This window comes from Heliangelus exortis, chromosome 2 (assembly GCF_036169615.1).
Source record: "Heliangelus exortis chromosome 2, bHelExo1.hap1, whole genome shotgun sequence".
Taxonomy (NCBI): Eukaryota; Metazoa; Chordata; class Aves; order Apodiformes; family Trochilidae; genus Heliangelus; species Heliangelus exortis.
Genome location: NC_092423.1, coordinates 76,412,603 through 76,430,046, shown reverse-complemented (window position 1 = coordinate 76,430,046; position 17,444 = coordinate 76,412,603). Strand labels below are relative to the sequence as shown.

At 36.1% G+C, this 17,444-nt stretch overlaps 1 protein-coding gene and 1 long non-coding RNA gene across 3 annotated transcripts in view; one reads left to right on the top strand and one right to left on the bottom strand.

The window, feature by feature from the left end:
* Positions 1-17,444, bottom strand: part of RETREG1 (reticulophagy regulator 1) — a 61,624-nt gene that overhangs the window by 18,751 nt on the left and 25,429 nt on the right. The window contains exon 1 of one of the 2 annotated variants that reach the window (XM_071736645.1): positions 5,700-5,928. The exons of the other annotated variant lie outside the window; for it this stretch is intronic. Coding sequence (XP_071592746.1) covers positions 5,700-5,734 — 35 coding nt within the window. The 5' untranslated portion in view covers positions 5,735-5,928. Of the gene's footprint in view, positions 1-5,699; positions 5,929-17,444 lie in introns of those variants that run through there. 2 annotated transcript variants of the gene reach the window in all.
* On the top strand, positions 1,714-4,643 carry LOC139792813 (uncharacterized). The gene is made up of 3 exons (XR_011724403.1): positions 1,714-1,820; positions 3,099-3,130; positions 4,557-4,643. It is a non-coding gene; the product is annotated as an uncharacterized lncRNA (long non-coding RNA).

Below are 17,444 nucleotides of genomic sequence, written 5' to 3'. Positions count from 1 at the left end.
GATTAGCCCACTGTAATACAATGTAACAAATCTGTGAATGTTATGTGCAATATGTGGAAAGACATATAATAGCAAGTACCACTGAACTCACAGCATAGCATCTTAATCACCTATGTGGCTTTATCCAGTGCCACTTTTGGATCCTATGCAATTGTTAATCATGGAAAAATAATTATATTTGTGTCATGTGGCTATGACCAAGTCGGCAAGACTTCCAATTTAAATGAGTCACTGGGGCACCATGTAAAATCCTGCTTGCTTCAAAGAGTTCCACAAAAGGATGCTGTGCCACTGAAAGAACGAGGAACACAGGAAGCATCCACTAGTCCACTCTATTCTTAAACTTTTGAGGAGAATCTTTACAACCTTTTACTACAAACTCTACAAAGCTTTTCTAATAGATATCTCTCCAGCATTTAGATATCCATATGAACTTTATTTCCCATTGCTAATCTGTAGGTGCTGCACACATATAGGCTTTCCTAAACATTTAATACTGTGGCCATCCTTTAAGTGATCATGTTTGACCTCCCATCAACTTTAAGACTTGGGCACACTTGGAGTCTCAAAGCTTTACAAAATTAGACTTGTTTTGTTTTTACATTGAATCTCATGAACTTAGTTATCAGCTTGAAAGAGTAACTAGTGATATTTCCCAATACAAAAATATTCTTTAGCTGTAAGTATTCCCATAGTTTAATACATAATTTCTAAGAACTAGATGAACTGCTAATACAGGACAACCTTGCTTCTCAAGCCTTACTCTTTTCTTTCTGATCTAGCTTCATCTGACTCTGCGAGTTTGTGCTTTTTATTAACAGTGAGTCTGCCCAAATTGCAGTTACTGTTTATTTTTCAGGGGGAGCTTTGCAATTAAAAAAAGCTGTAAAAACATCCTATGCCAGAGCTTTCAGTAACATGTATGCCTATTCCATTTCTTGACCAGGAATATTTTTGGTAATACTCCTGCACAAGGAAGATGTTTAAATCAGCAGCATTTGATAAGGCTGGATGTGTTTTTCTCAATGGATTGCACTGCAGACTGGTTAGGACACGTGACTTTCAAAAAAACATAAGCAACCTTTGATCCCTGACACTGCTTCTTGCACAGTGTGTTAAAATTGAAGTAAAAATGATTTTTTTCTTCTCTTCAACTGAATCGGGAACATTTTACTGCTAGTGTGCTGCCTAAACAGTATCAGTCTCATGAATGAAGGTATTTTTTTTCTTTTCTTACTAGTCAAGTACAATTTTTTTTCTGAGAATGAAACTAGTACCGTTGTTAAAAAAAAACACTCAAGTGCTCTGCAAAAGGATAGGGGAACTCATCTTGTCCTACATATTACTTAGGAAAAAAAAAAGACCCATTTCTATCAAGATTTTATTTTGGAGAGGATGTGTTAATTTATTCTATTTAAGCATAACATCAGTCACCTAATAAATTCTTAATATGGAGCTGTCTTGTCTTGCTTTAGTTGATCAGATACAAACTGGTTAACTCCAACTTTTTTGAAGGTGATTCCAGTACACAAGTTCCTCAACACAGCAGACTGCTCTAAATGTTGCAACTTTTTGCTGAAAGTCCTACTAAAACAAACAAACAAAACATATTCCAACTGAATCTGGGGCATTTAACTGTGCAGCTCTGCTAGACAGAGTCTTCTAAGCAAACTGATAGGTCAGCTCTCATGGGAAACTCTTTGACCTATGCTACTCTTTTCCACCTTGCAGTTCAAACACCAGCTCTCCCAGTTCGAGGTCATTCAAAATGTGAAATGTGGTCTGACAGTCAAGTGCTATTAGTCCAAAGCCATGACTTAGTAAGTACTGATTTTTTTTTAGTATCTCTTTGCATGAAAATTGAGTGTTTCAGTGCCACCATAAGCAGCATTATAGACTCGCTTTGTGTTTATCAAAGACTATAATGTTATTACTATGTACTGCTGTCTTTTTATAAAGATACAAGGGCTAGGATTTTCCAGGTCAGTTTTCCATTTGTTACAGAAACTGGTGATGCAAAAGAAACTTATTGCTTGTGCTACTTTTGTTCAGAAAAGTCTTCTTTCCATCACCAGGAGCATAAAGTTCTGTTTGGAGAATTTAAAACAGGTCTTTCCAGCTGCTGGAAGCAATTCTTCCTCATTTGTTTTGCTCCCTCAAAGACACATCTTTAACACTTTTTCACAAACTCAATTTTCTTCCTTCAGCCTCCACAGTCTTCAGCTGGGATACTCCTAGTTCAAAGCCTCTAAAAGTCATCAGCTAGGAAAGATGAGCAGAGTATTCCTTGAATTGCAAAGCAGCTGTGCAAGAAAGGAAAAATGGATTTTCACATGCCAAAAAATCCTTTTAATCTGCAAAAAACATGAAAACAACTTTTTTGTGTAATACTGCAATTTGGCTTTAACAATTTTCTTGTGGAAATCAATTCTGACATTCTCGATGTTTTTTTATGCATTTTATATGAGTAGGTGATCGTTTACTTTCATGCATTGCAGCATTATTGGGAGTTCCTGGCGTGAACTAACCACTTGTTGCCAACTTTTGTGCTTTCCACTCTATTATCTAACACTAGTAAAATAAACAAATATTGTTATAAAATTACAAATCAACATTTTGAATAATCAAATGTCACAGATTTTACTTTAAACTGGATCTCCATTTTTCTAAGTTCAAGCACACAGTACAAGACTAGTTTGAAATCAATGGGTTCAAAAGAATGTAGCTTTCTTTCCCACTTTCATTCAAGTCATAAAAAGTTCCTGGCTAGCAGGTTAGAGCACCATCCAGTACAATAACAGGCAGATGACAGAGGCTGATACAACAGCTTGATCAGACAGAGGAAGTTACATGTTGCTATTCCTTTGAAGCACCTACAGTCAAGTGCTTCCACCACTTCAGGACCAATCATCCACAGCATCTTCTGTACAGTCTTGACCATCATCAGATTGCTTGTGACTTTTAAAAAATACATTATAGCATCTTACACCAAAACTATAGGGGACCCGAAGAAAAAGAATTACTGCAGAAAAATACCTTCCTTATGCTAAACTGTTTACTAGCTTTGACCTTTACCCACCTATTTCCTCACTGCCCAGGATCATGTGACAAAACAAAACAGACAATCTGAGTGAGTACCTGATCTTTACAACTCTTAGCTTTTTTACCAGCTTTACTAAGAATATTTGTGCATATGTTCCTCTGCTTACTGCACGTGTATATTCACAGTATGACTAACAGACTATTGCCACATCTTTAACTATGACGATATAATGTTCATGAAATATATTCATGATGAAATATTAGATATTTTCTGAAGTAGGACATAAGCTCAAGAAAGGAGAGGATATAACAAGTGTTTGCGTTTGAGAAGGAGCTACAAGAAGTGCAATGCACTGAAACTGCTCACTTGAACAAAAATTATTCTACAGCCTTCTATAGAAATACCACTGCCATTCCTTTTTAAATAAATAAAGTAGTGGTTTTGATTCAACATGCCTTCAAAATTACCCCATTATCTGTGCATTTACATTTCTATCCCTTCTGTTGTAATTCCAGAATTAATTGCTCAGGTATAGTTCCCATATTGCTCCAATATAACTGTCATGGCTCCTCTTTCTATTCCCTCATTTAAGTTGGACCAGAATATTCTGACCTCCACCAAATCTCATGAGCACTTCTGTAGGAATGCTGTCCAATTACATCCTGTGTGTTACCACTAAGACATAAAAGGTAAATTCCAGAGAAAACTGGAAACTTTGATTAAACTGTTTTCTCTAACTTTTTTGCTCAACAGCAAAGACACAAAAAAATGAAGGATGAGGATCAGGGTCAAATAATTTATTAGTTAAAATTATTAAACTATATGATATAGTTATAATAAGCTTCTCCCTGCTTTCAGGGAGAAGCAGACCCTGTTATAATGTTTTTTCAGGTTACTGCTTTAGAAACATTCATCCTTTGTGTTTTTTTAAAAAAACCCACATCAAAACAAACAACTTTGATTCATAAATAAAGACGCCTTAGAGCTTTAGGCCTAGTATTACTTCTATTTAACTTTCAAAGCTTGCTACAAGCCTTTCCAGAGAAAATTGTGAACGAAGGAATTCAGATATTACAAAGCTTGTATGGCTTGCATACCAGTTGCATCCTTTTACACATTGGTAAACACCGCTGCTTTCTCTTTTGAAATATTTTTTTTTTCAAAGATATTTTTCTTCCCAGCTAGTAAGATCTTCTCCCATCTTGATTTAAAAAAACAACAAAACCAAAAACCACAGCATGTTTCCAAGGAGGGACATAATGCATATCCTTCATAAAACCGATTCAAATGGAAAACACCCTTGTATGATAAGATTTTTTTTTTTAATGTTTCATGCATATTGCTCTTTTCCTGTATTAAAAATATACAATATAACAATTTGGAGACCGGGTTTAACATTTTTTTAAATAAATACCAATTAACACTTGCATGGCTATCAGTAACAAGTCAACATTTACCTTAAAAAAAAATGCTACCTACTTCTAAAATTACTTTCAATCTATGTCATATATAGGGCACAACTCGGATCCCTGCAAACGGAAATGCGTAGGTGACCCCACCCTTGAAGAGACCCAATTATGCCACTTGATATCCATTCATCCACACTAATCCAGTTAAGTGACCATGCCTGAGTATACTGATCTACAACAGACAACCAGAAATGTTTTCTGTATTTCATCTACTTTATAACAACACGATGGCATACATATTGGAGAAATATCCACATACATTTTCAAAATGACATCTACCTGGAAGAAATCAGATTCAAAGCCATAATGAAATCCTCATTTCTGTTTCTTCTGATTTCTTAAATTTGCCTCTATACTTTGGCAACTGATATAAAAAGTCTATTTCCACATACAAGTATTTCTTCAGTTTGCAATATCAAGATTTTCCTTAAGATCATCTTAGAACCAACATTTTCATTAACATAAAGACAGTAATAATTAAAACTCTAGAAGGACCATGTGAACTGCAAGAAACCCAGAGTATAAATTCTGTCATAGCCCAATATCAGTAACATCTGCTTTTAAAGTATCTAATTTTAATCCTGCCTCTTTCCCTCGATTCAATTAGTGCATTTATTTCATAGAAATGTGCTGGATTACGTTTGGGAAAGTAAGACATTAAAATGTTATTAAGTTTTCTACCTAACTTTTTTCTTCTTATCCTGACTATTGATTGGTTTTATAAGCTAATACAGATAAAAATTAAATTTCAGAAAGACAGGCATACCTCAAAGGGACACAGTGCCCTATCTCTTAGTAATGAGTTATGGTTCTGTCAGTAACGTGGCTCCAACTAAACTATTTGTGTCTCTGACATTTTGAGGCTTGTAAAATTGTCCCAGGGTTGGGAAAAGTAACTGGAATGAAGCCACCCGGTACTTTCTTCCCTTCAGCTTTACTTTAAGAAATACATAAGAGCTGTGCAATTTAAGCTCTAAGCAGACAGTAAGATCCAGTCCTTCTCTCCTAAGAAGCCTTAGCTTAGCAGTAGAGGCAAACCCCTCAAGAGTTGGGTGATCTGTTCCGGCAGCGCAGAGAGAGCAGATCCCAGGCTGAGAGGCGGGGAGCGCGCAGGGGTTAAGTTAAACAAAGCCCGGCTTTGTGCTACGCCCCACGAGAAGGCCACTGGAATCAGCAATGTACAGTACCTTTCATCTTGTCCCAGATCCTCACTGTCTGACATTGCAGATGTCAAAAGGAAACACCTCTCCCTCTCTACCAATCTAGATAATCCAGGCCACGATCTTCTGGTCTGTTTTGTGTTTTAGAAGCGACAACTCCGGGCACCTGTCCGCTTTGCTGCTGGGAAGAGAGCTCCTTGCTCAGCAGGCAAATGTTTACAAGACATCCTAAGTGCCTGCTGGTCCTGAATGAAGTTCAGAGCGTTTGGCTTTGATTGGCCCAGGCTATAAATAAACAAGTCGTGACTCACCTCACACACTATGACAGGGTGTTTAGCAGCAGGCACAGCCAAAAGCCAAACAGGTCTGCCTTTTTTTTTTTTTTTTTTTTTTTTTTTCCCTTCTGGTCACGTGAAGGAGAATCACCACAGTCAGTACATTTAGTTTTTCTGCTTCCTCTGGAAATAGTCTGCAACGTCTCCTATTTTTCTAAGGTGTAAATTAGCAAGTAAGCAGTATCCAAAATAATAGGTAGCTAAATGACACAAACTTCAAAGTTACATGCTTAAAAATATAAGACCAAAGAGCTTACTAACTGTAAAAATATCCTTTTTTTTCCTCCCCACAAAGTATCACTCACAAGCTGTCAGATGAAGCAAAATTATTCTCTACTGACTGAAGTCACAGACGAAGAAGGTACACCTAAGCAATTCTTTTAAAATAAAGAATAGGAAGATGAGTTTTCCAGTAAAGATTAATTGTATTGGTTTTAAGTTCTGATTCCAAGCTTGTCTGCCGCAAGCAGCCTTAGCTACCATATGCCAGCAAATTGTACCGGAAGAGTCCTCAAAATGAAAGTTTGACAAAAGGACGGGGTTGTTTTTTTTTTTGCCAAAATACTTCAAACGCCCCTGTGAATAACCTAAGATAAAGTGACAAATTAATTTTCCCCCTGTGGCTTTTTGCTGCAGGCATGACAGGGGTTCTGTCACTCCAGCTGCACCTCTATTAATTTTCAACACCCCCACAATCTTATCTGTGCTGATGAAGCTTTGTTGCGCAGCCCAAGCCGCCAAGGATCACATTCGGAACATTGCTCAGCACTGCTCCCCCCACATGACTTCCTTCTTCCATGAAACAGCTTGACCTATTGTTCTTAATATATTTTCAAATAAATACTACACACTACATTCAGAGATCTTTACAAATATTTTTTTTTTTTTTGGTATGAAGGAACCCAGCAAGATTTAGACCTGCCCCTCTCCTGAATGAAATAGTAGGAATTTTCCTGGGGATGTCACAGGTTGAAAATAAATTAAAAAAAAATAGGCAAAGTTGGAACAAAAGGTATTAAAAAAAAGTTAAAAAGGTTAAAAAAACATTTTTCTGATTCGGCATAATGTATTTGGTGCATTGTGGGCAATGCATAATTTGCTGGAAAGCTGTTTCACTTACAAAATTACAAATTATTATTTCCTGTCTTCTTATTGTAATATGAAATACTTCAAAATTACTGATAAGATCTAAGTAAAAATCACAAAAAATCCCCAAACCATATAGTCATCGATCTGTTACTATAAATGGCATAATTTATATTAACTACATGAGTATCTTAATTAATATAATTATCTCCAGAAATGGTGTGAAAACAAAATGAACCAGGAAGGCTGCCTATTTGTGAATGACAATGTCCTCAACTCAAATTCCCAACATTCGGGTTAGTTCCTTTTTCCTTCTCTTAATCTCATCCGGTCTTCCATATTCAATTCCTTTCCTCAATCTTTCCCAAGACACATTCTTCCTGAAGCAGTTTGATCACTAGTGGACTTTTAGAAGAAAGGAGTTAGAAGAAAAAAAAACCCAATAAATCCTATGTTTAAATTTTGCAAGGCAATATATAAATATGTATTACCAAATGTCTTGCCCTGCTTAACATTAAATGACATTCAATGGTCACCTATATCTGCATATTCCAATACCATCCTCTCTTCTTTTTTCTTTTTCTACTTCTGACAGTTATAGCTGAACTAATTAAAGCTGCATTTCCTTAAAGCTTACCCTGAAAAAAACAGAGTTAATTTAAAAAATGGATTTTATGGCAGCTTCATTAAAATTCCAAAGTCCTCCAGCTAGGAAAAGAATAAAAATAAATGACGTCTGCAAACAAACAAAGGCACCTTCAAAATGTAAATACAGCATCAAAAATGAAAGCAAGCAAAACTAAACGCATTGTGCAACCTGAGATGGTTTTGTTTGGTTATATGCATTGCAACACAGCCATACCCACTTACTGCATAAAATGTCTTTGAACAAAATACCCCGTTTAATAGATTTGATGATCACTCCCATGAGCTGAAAAGCTTTCAGAATCATTTCTATCTCTGTGTTTCTATCTTGGAATTTGATGTACTCCAGACTCCTCAGTCACGACTTCAGAGAGCTCATTGTCCTACTCTGTACACAGTGCTCACCGCTGCAGCTGAAGGATAGCTTGCTCTTTACTTTTACAGTTCCTGAGAACTCTTCCCCAACCCCATTGAGGTAAAGAGGATGATATCATCTTATTTATTTACTGATAAGCAAATCTTGGAAAGATTAGGTTCCAAAGTGCCTACTAAATGAGTAGCTAACTGAAATGTCAAGGGCCTGTTGATTTGGAAGTAGAGCATTAAAAAAAAACTTCAATACTGAAAAAACTAGCTTCCTCTGATAGCACTGCTTATAATTTTTGCATATCAGACCTCAGAACAGTATGAGCACATAATTAGCCAAACTGCAGTCACGCTTAAATATTATGCTTAGTCACAAAGAAGACTATCTAGAAAATTCATCGTAATTTTTTGATCATTCTGAATTCTCAATCAAAGGAATCAGAGCTTGTATTGGCCCAGAAGATCAGACTCCAGGCTGCTTCACAGCTGCACGAATGACCTCTCCAAGTACATTTGGGTGGAACAGTAGCAGTGAGCAAAAGTACTGTACTGAATCAGGCCAAAGGGCTTCTGGCATCTCCTCCTGTGTCCAAAAGCACCGCCCTCCACCTTGGGCTTCCTGAACCAGCAGCAATGTCTGTATTTTTAGCTCTGAGTGGATTTCCATCCCGTGATAGTCTCTAAAAACTTATGACAGGGTCTTTTGCAGCTTAACTACATACTGCTTGAAAACAACAAAACTAACCAAACTCCATCCAATTTTGTTTGTTCTGATCTAGCTACTTCAACTGATTTCTAAAAAGTCTTATACTGGAACAGGCAGATGACAGTTTCTCTCTTTAGCTTTTCAAAGCTATTTATATTTTTTGTAGACCATTATCACATTATTTTTGATAGGACTGCAGAATTGGAAGGTAGAGCTGCCTAGAAAACTGTTTGCCTGGTACTAGAATTGCTAAAAATCAGTTTCAGACTTTTTCAACATGGAAAACTCAATGTAATTAGAAACGACAGAACCAAGAAAGGAAAAGCTCTTTCCTAACTTGTTCTCATTCAAGGAGGTTCTTACTTCCTTGTCTAGCTGCAGCTAATGCTACAACTTCCTGAATTGCAAGGATTTTGGTCAGTCCTCTCAGTCTTTTCCAAGTTCCTTCATGCCACCTCTCAGGCTTCAGCTTACATGACTAATCCCTGCTCCTCTCTGCAACCTCTTTGCTTGAGCTGCTGTCTCCCAGCCTTGCTATGTTCACCTCACACCCAGCCTTTTCTGAAATTTCCCCTCCCCTTGGCTCCATTGGTTCCTTACAGAAAGAGCAACCCTTTTCACCTCATAGTGAGTACTTCCCCTAAGCCTTGTTACTTCTGAAGGGAACATGAAAGTGCTTGACTTTCATGATCAGAAGGAAGAAGATACTATTGATAATTTTCTGCTCTTGGTCAGTTCATTCACCTTTAAAAGCCCTATTTTGCTTACTTGTTTCATGCATCCTCATTCAGACATCCTCGTTGTTCTTTTCCAAACTCGTCCCATGCTTATTATAACTAATTTAAGGTGGGAGAGACCAGAGATGTACAACATCATTCTCAGTGAGGGAGTACTGTTGATTTAAACATTTTGATCCTTTTTGTGAGTTGCTCCTCTCGCTTTGTTGGCCCTCATTACCATATTTTTTACACACAGCTTTCCAGAGCACATGGTCTTTTTTATTTTAATAACTTTAAGAATTAATCCTTCTTACTTCTTTTCATCTCCATTAACTTGTTCTTCAACTCAGTGGACCTCTTCTTCATCTTTCTCAAAACTTCCTTGATAACTGGTAAAGTAATGGCTGTCTCTATGATCAGTTATTAAGATAACCCTAAAGATGTGCTGACATGCAGATCAGATGACAGCCTGACATACTGCTTGATCAGTTTTGCTGAATACAGTTTTGGACTGAACGTGTAACACACCTATCAAGTAAATGGCCTTTCTGCAAGGAATAATACACATACATCTACGTGAGATTTTTCTTTTACAGGCACGTACCAAAGACTTAAACGGAAGTGACTGGCAAAAGAAGAAGAAAACCTGTCTTCTTGCCAGAGACAAGGAAGCAGTCTTACTGAGTAGCTGAGAAGATAGGAAATAGTGTCACATACACTGTTTTACATACAGAGATATTGAAAATGCTCCAGGGCTTTAGCAGGTGGATGAAAGGCAACGTTCTGTCCATGTGGAGTGCAGGGGGGATGACCCAGCATTGTGTGGTACGTGGTGTACCCCACCCAGTCTGCAGGCTTCCAAAGTTTGTCATTAGTCAGCCTGTGGTTGGCTTTAGATGGTCAGCCAGCTCCAGAACTCGTCACAATCACTGCTGCCTTCTGTATGCTTCTCTTCATTTAAAAGAGAGTAAGACAATGCTTTCAACTATAATGCTTTCAATGCTATAAGCCCGTTCTAATTATTCAGCTATGAACAAGTCTCACATCTAATAACGAGTATGAAAAATAATGAACATCACATTGTACGCTTAAAGAAATCCTAAAAAAAACCTGAGCTGACTCAGAGCAAAAGAATCACTCAAAAAAATCATCTAGTTTAGTTCATAATTCCAGAAGGAATAGAAAGATTAACATTTTACTTTTTGTAGACAGTTTACGCTGACATTTTCAGCAAGAGTGTATTTAAAAATTACAATCATTGTCACAGTAATGATTAAAACTAAGTTGAAATGCATGTTTCTATGACTAATAAAAATCATATTAATAGTATACATGAAGTCCTGCAAAGTACAGTATTTCCCCCTTTTTTTTGGTATAGAAAACTGAATATACTGGTCACGTTTGTGTGTGTGTGTGCAGGTATACATACAATTATGAATTTATAAGCCCACACACATGGAAGTAAACATTTTACTGTATTTCATCAATTTGAAGTGTACATGGATTTTTCCCATATTTTGAACATCCAAATTTGCCAAATTATACCTTTTTTAATTCTTCCTGACTATATAAAGCCAACTTCAGATTGCAAATGACTATGGTATTAACTTGAGTTCCCTTCACACACTCTAAGATTTACACAGAAGGCTTGTCTTAGAAAATGGGAAGCCTTTCATACAAGTGTAAATGAAAAAAAACACTGAGAGAGACCTGTTGAGCACGCTCAGTTCTTTGCTGGAGTATTAAAACAGGTACAACCTCAACTCATTAAGCAGTGTGATAAAAAAATTTAGACACCAACTACACACAAAACATAGTTTTACATTTATTTGTACCTATGACTAAGAATGGCAAAAAAAAAAATCCCAAACAACTTTCAACAGTCAGAGACCAATAAAATAAGCACTCAGGAAATTTTGCCCCTTTCTGGAATCCTGCATATTATGGAGGTCTCTTTTTTGTACCTGGATGAAATAACCAATTGTTAAAACAAGATAAAAAAATAGTTAAGAATGCATAGAGACTTTACAGTATTATTCAAACCTGTAGATACAATGAGTTAAAGCCCAAATGTGACAAGTTTGTTGTGTTTTCTGACATGAGTGTTAAACACAGCACAAAACAACAGAAGAAAAGAGTCTGCCAACAATTTGTCAAGAAAATAAGAATATTTAGAAGACAGTTCTATACATATTTCAATTAAGAACTTAAGAAGTCGCTCAGCTATGTAGAATCTCCAAGATAATTAGGACCCTCAAAGCCACACACTGGCAATGCCCAAGTCTAAAAGATTTTGCTGGTACACTCACAGCTCACTAAGACAATCTACTGTTGCTTTGATACTGCCAGCATCCTACGAAGAAGAGGATATGAGCCAGATTTCCACCTAGTCATATAATTTATTCTTCAGTGCAAAATAGTATCTCACTAGAGAGTGGTTAGTGCAATTGCAAGCCGTAACTAGCTGGAAGTCCAGGTCACCCATTCTGAATTAGACCTTACAAGCTGAAGGATGGATAACAGCAAGTTACACTAAAGTAGTTAAGTTAATGTACTGTGAGTACATTAAAATGGAAGCACATCACACAGTTCTAATTTGCATTGACATCAACTCTATTCTCATATCTCAGCTCAAAGAGCCCAAGTTCTTGATTAATATTCAGAGTTGCTAGCCTAGTATTTTCATACTAAATAGGATTTATCTTGATTCCTTTATGGCCACAGCCTTTTTCAGTGTTTATATAATGGAAGTGAGACAGATTACTACATTATACTGCTAACCTATCAGTGTATTAACATAAAGGTATATTTTATTTTTTCATTTAGTGTGTGACAACAGATTAGCATTTAATATGCCTGACAATACAATCACAATCGTATTCTCTCCCTGTAAATAAAGCTTTTTTATTAGAACTCTCTTTATTCAGTCTCACTTTATTCAGTTTATAAAGTCGCACAACAGGGACATTTTAAATCGTCGCTACCGTAACTCAGTTTCAAGGCCGTATTTTTATCTGATGGAGCAACTGGTAATTTGTATTCTATCTGCCAGTACTTTCCAATACCAAGACACGTAACAGTGCATTAGGAACTATGATATATTATAATGAAACCAATGAAATGTAAATTCATATAAGGAAAATGTAAAATATTTACGAAGTACAATAAGTCAGGGAAAAAAGTGCCAAAGCATTTTAGGAGGCTCATATTTGTCTATGCCGATCAATCAGCTTGTTTAGAAAAAATATATAAAAAATACAGGAACCCCTCACTACAGTTCCTGTTACAGTTTAATCTCACATTATAGCTGTACCAGCCAGAAAGAGAAAACAGACATATAACCCTGTTAAATGCTAACAACAAAACTTACAAGAAAACAGTCCTACAAAATATCACAGGCAACAATGTAGGGGAGTAAGGTAGGTAAAAATGAAAAACAGGAGCAAGAAATCAATTATACAAAGCAATGGTCTGCTTTGCACAATGACAGTTCATGCATTTACGCAACTGTAGCCCAGACAGGATGGTTAATTCTGAGATGCAGTGATGAAAACTTTAACCTGTAGTGACTGGTGTGCCCAGTTTCTTACCAGAGTTTCTCCAAAGTCAATACTTATCAAACCACAACCATTCTGCTCTTGTAAAATCCAATGTTACGCTATAGAGGCCAATGAAACACCACACAGCTCTGCAGAAAAGGCAAGGATGCAGCCAGAAGAGAACTCAACACACTCCCCCAGTGACACCTATCCTCTTAAAAACATACTGAATTAAATGGCTCTTGGGCCCATACAAGTCCAGAAAGGCTCACACCAGGAACGATGATCAATGAAGACCTGCAGGTTAATCAGATTTTTATCAAGGGCACAGGCAGGTCTGTGACTGAGAGGAATTCCCTGGACTGGTAGGGTGAGAGCTGCCAGAACACTCAGCCAGAAGTGCTGAGTGCCCCTGCTAACCTTCGCCCTGCCTCGAGGAGATGATAATATGCATGAGATATTGCTGAGAGGCTGACAGCACTGCTGGGATGCCAGATTAACTTCAGTTTCTAGATTTTTGTATCAAAGTATAAAAGGCAGAAATTTCCCTTTCCTGAGTCCTTTGTTAATTTTTATTTACACTCAGTCCATCCTATAAGGTGGTTTAGAACACACATACACAGAACACCTTGTTTTGCACTGCACAATAGCAGCTCCTATCACTGTTAAAACTTGCTAAAGAATTTTTTTTAAGCACAGAAATACATTTCAAAATTAGAAAAAAAGAAAGGAAAAACCCCCAATGACTTTATTTGGGAAATATCCAGAGCACTTTAAATAAATAATTTTTCATTTTTCAACTACTTTTCAGGTATCCTGCATTTCTCTCCACCTCATTTTTAGAGACTGATAAAGAAAGCCCCAGGAGACTGATTTCCATATGCTAAAGTTATTCTTTACCAAAAATGACCTCTTTAGTTTGGGGTTTTTTTCAGTTATTGGTTGAAGAAGCTTTAAAAACCCCCTCTATTCATGTCCTTTTCACAGACTTCTTCACATTTTTATTTATCATCAGATTAAGGAGTTTTCAGTTGAATTCCCATGTTTAGGCTTTGATTATGACACAAAATATCTAATTTAGCTAACAAGTTAGGACAAAAGTTGCCAAACTACTCGTCCTAGAAAAAATGTGTGCTGATGGTGCACTCACAAGGGAAGCAGTTTTGTTCCTGTACAGCCCTGACACAAGAACTTCATAAAATAACTGTTTAGACACATTTGAAGTCTTTGCTATCAATATGCAAGGCAACAGTGTTACATGCTTTTGTCTCAGTTTGTGTTCAAAGAAAATTTACATATGCATTTGGCTTCAGATTCTTAAAAATGCTTAGAACAATATTTTTTTTTTTTAAACCTCAGGTATTACTACTGTGATTGATTTTATTACTCTGATCTCATGCCTAAATGCGTAAAAGCAAGTTCTTAAGGTACACACTGACCTCACAACTTTCATAAAATGTGGTGGTAGCAACAGACAATCTAAATATGGGCAACAGCTATCTCACTATCCCACACGCCCTTCTGGGATTTCTCAGACTTTAACATTTGTATTCAATTTATTAAAAACATAAATAAATACAGAAATAAGTAGATGTGTTTATTTTAGTCTTATTATGTCAAAGTCAATGCTTGTAATGCTTTTTACAAGAACAGCTATTCTGATTCAGCCAAACACGCATCTAGCCCCATCCCCTATCTTCAATAGCTGCCAAAATTGAATTGGGGGTAACCAAGTAACAGAATAAGAACTTAAGAAAATATGTAATACCTACATAAGATACCATACAGCCTTCAACAATCTGCAACTTGTGGACATTCAGAGACAGAGATGGTGATTTTTTAATAGCCTTTGATTAATTTTTTTCAAAGAACCATTCTGTAATTTCTATTTTTAATCCACATATGGTTCTAATGCTCACAACAATCCCTTGTCAAGGACTTCTAAAGCTCAATAAAATCTTTTTTATTTTTCTTCAGTCAACTGCCTGCTATTTTGATGCCTCTTCATTCCAATAGCATGAGAGAGGAGGCATGTTCCTTGTGGTATCCTTGAGACCTCTATTATATTTCCTCTTAATTATTCCTTTCTCTTTTGAAAAGTCCTATCTTGTTTACTTGTTCCTTATGTGAAAATATTTCCATATACTTATTCTATCCTGTTATTCTACTCTGCAATTTTTCTCCTGCATCTGTTTTTCTGGGGGGTAGCAGATCAGAACCACACACAGTGTTCAGGATGTGGACATACAGAAATTTATGAGTGGCATATTGCTGTACATATCTGTGTATCATTTTTACTGATTCTTAACAGTAGATTCAGTTTGCAGACCCATGCTGGTTTTGTGAGACCACATCTCATTCATGAGTGGTTCACAGTCACTTTTGGATACATAGGACTGGTATTTCTGCATAACCTTTCAGTTACCTGCACTGAATTTCATATTCTATTTTAGTCTGAAGGAAACCTTTAAGAATCTTCCAAAATTCTTCACAGTCAGTCTTGATGTTAATTTCCTTGAATAATTTTGTACTTTCATGCAGGTGTGACCATTCCACTATTCATTGACCTTTCAGTATCACTTAGATACACATTTATGTTTGTATGGTTTTTGAATTATTATGTTTGAATGGTTCCAGCACACACTGCTACAGAACTCATTCCTGTTCCACTAACATCAAGTCTAGCCATTCACTCTTGATGTTTTTCCCTATATTCCATCAGGTATTTTTATCCATTGGATATCTTTTATCATATTCCAAAGTTATTTACTTGCTCTTAGCTAATGCCTTTTGAACATTCAACGGGACTACATCAGTCTTTACTCAGCATTCTGTCAGAGTCTTCTTGTCTGAAATTTTTAATACAGATTTTTAAAGAAATTAGTATTTTACCTATAAAGTACTAAAAAAACATTTCTACTATTTTCATATTGGATATTTTGGATATTTTTATATCCAAGTAGATATATATTTGGTAATTTTATATTCACCAAAAAATTCTCTTAAGCACTGACTCACATTATGAACTAACCTACAGTAACATCAATAGCTACAGCTGTGCCAGTGGTCTATGAATTGTACTACCAGTCCAAGCACTTGGTAAAAAAAAAAGTTGAACCTTTCAAAGAGTATCATTCTCCTAATATAAAATCCAATATGGGAAAAATGAAGTGTGTGTCATACGGTGCTGTAACCACAGCATTCAGCTGGACCTCAGAGAACTTCCAAGGGTTTGTGCTACAGTTAATATTTGCCTCTGAAAATATTTACTGCACTGGTCTCCTGAGTATGTCTCATTATTTGTATTCAAGGAGTAGGGAAACTTCCAGAGCATGAAAAGCATAATGTGTATATGCTATCCTCTATTTTCCTCAGTGTACAAATAAAGGATGTGTGGTTTTGTACTGTCCATTTCCACTGTTATTTAGACTCTAAAACATCTTAGAATATTAAAAAAAAAAAAAAAAAAAAAACCAAAAAACCCCACACAAAAAAATAGGTAAACATGCAACATCTCTTCTGCCAGTAATAAAAAGTAAAATAAAATAAAAAGGAGACCCAGGGAAAGAATATTATGATCTTTGTTTTGAAACAGCTGAGCTTTTTTTCTCAACTGTATGTTGAAACACCTAAAAGAATATATGTTATCCTGCTGATAGGCTCACATGCTTCCACAAAACTGTGTGCCAGTACATTCCTTACTAAATTAGTGACTAATCAGATGTTGTGCTGGGAAACACACACTCATGTGTTACAACAACCCAGGAGTCTGCAATATAAACAAACAAACAAAAAAAACAAAAAAAAAAAGGATTAAAACTATGAGTTCTCATGCCCCCTGTAAATTATTTTCATCATGTGTTTTGTAATCTAATGCTTGTCTTTGGCAAACCAGATGCAATTAAAGGTCAAAACCCAACTACTACATAAACTCAATTCTACTTACTCTGATCTTTCTTCTGACTGTCATTATTCTAAAGATTCCAACCAATGATGTCCTCTTCCTTCCATGGCAGTAACTAATACGTATTTCTAAACACCCTTTTTCATTAACCATAAATATTGCTTCTTTCAGCATGGTCTCAAATTACTAGACATTTTCTATTTATTTTTCCTTCTTATTATCCTCAAAATTCCAGTATGCTTTATAAACCATTCAAAATCTGACAGCTTGCCATTCATTAGCTAAATAGACTGTGAGAAGATCTGAACATATTTTCTCCTTGTGAAAACCAGCATTTTTACAAAATTGAAAACTTAATTTCTACATTCTTGATGCACATAGGGGGCATATTGTATACAGAAAAATATGTAACTCTACAGAATTTACAGTATTGTTGTTTAGATGTAAGACCATGCAAACTATTATTTAAGTA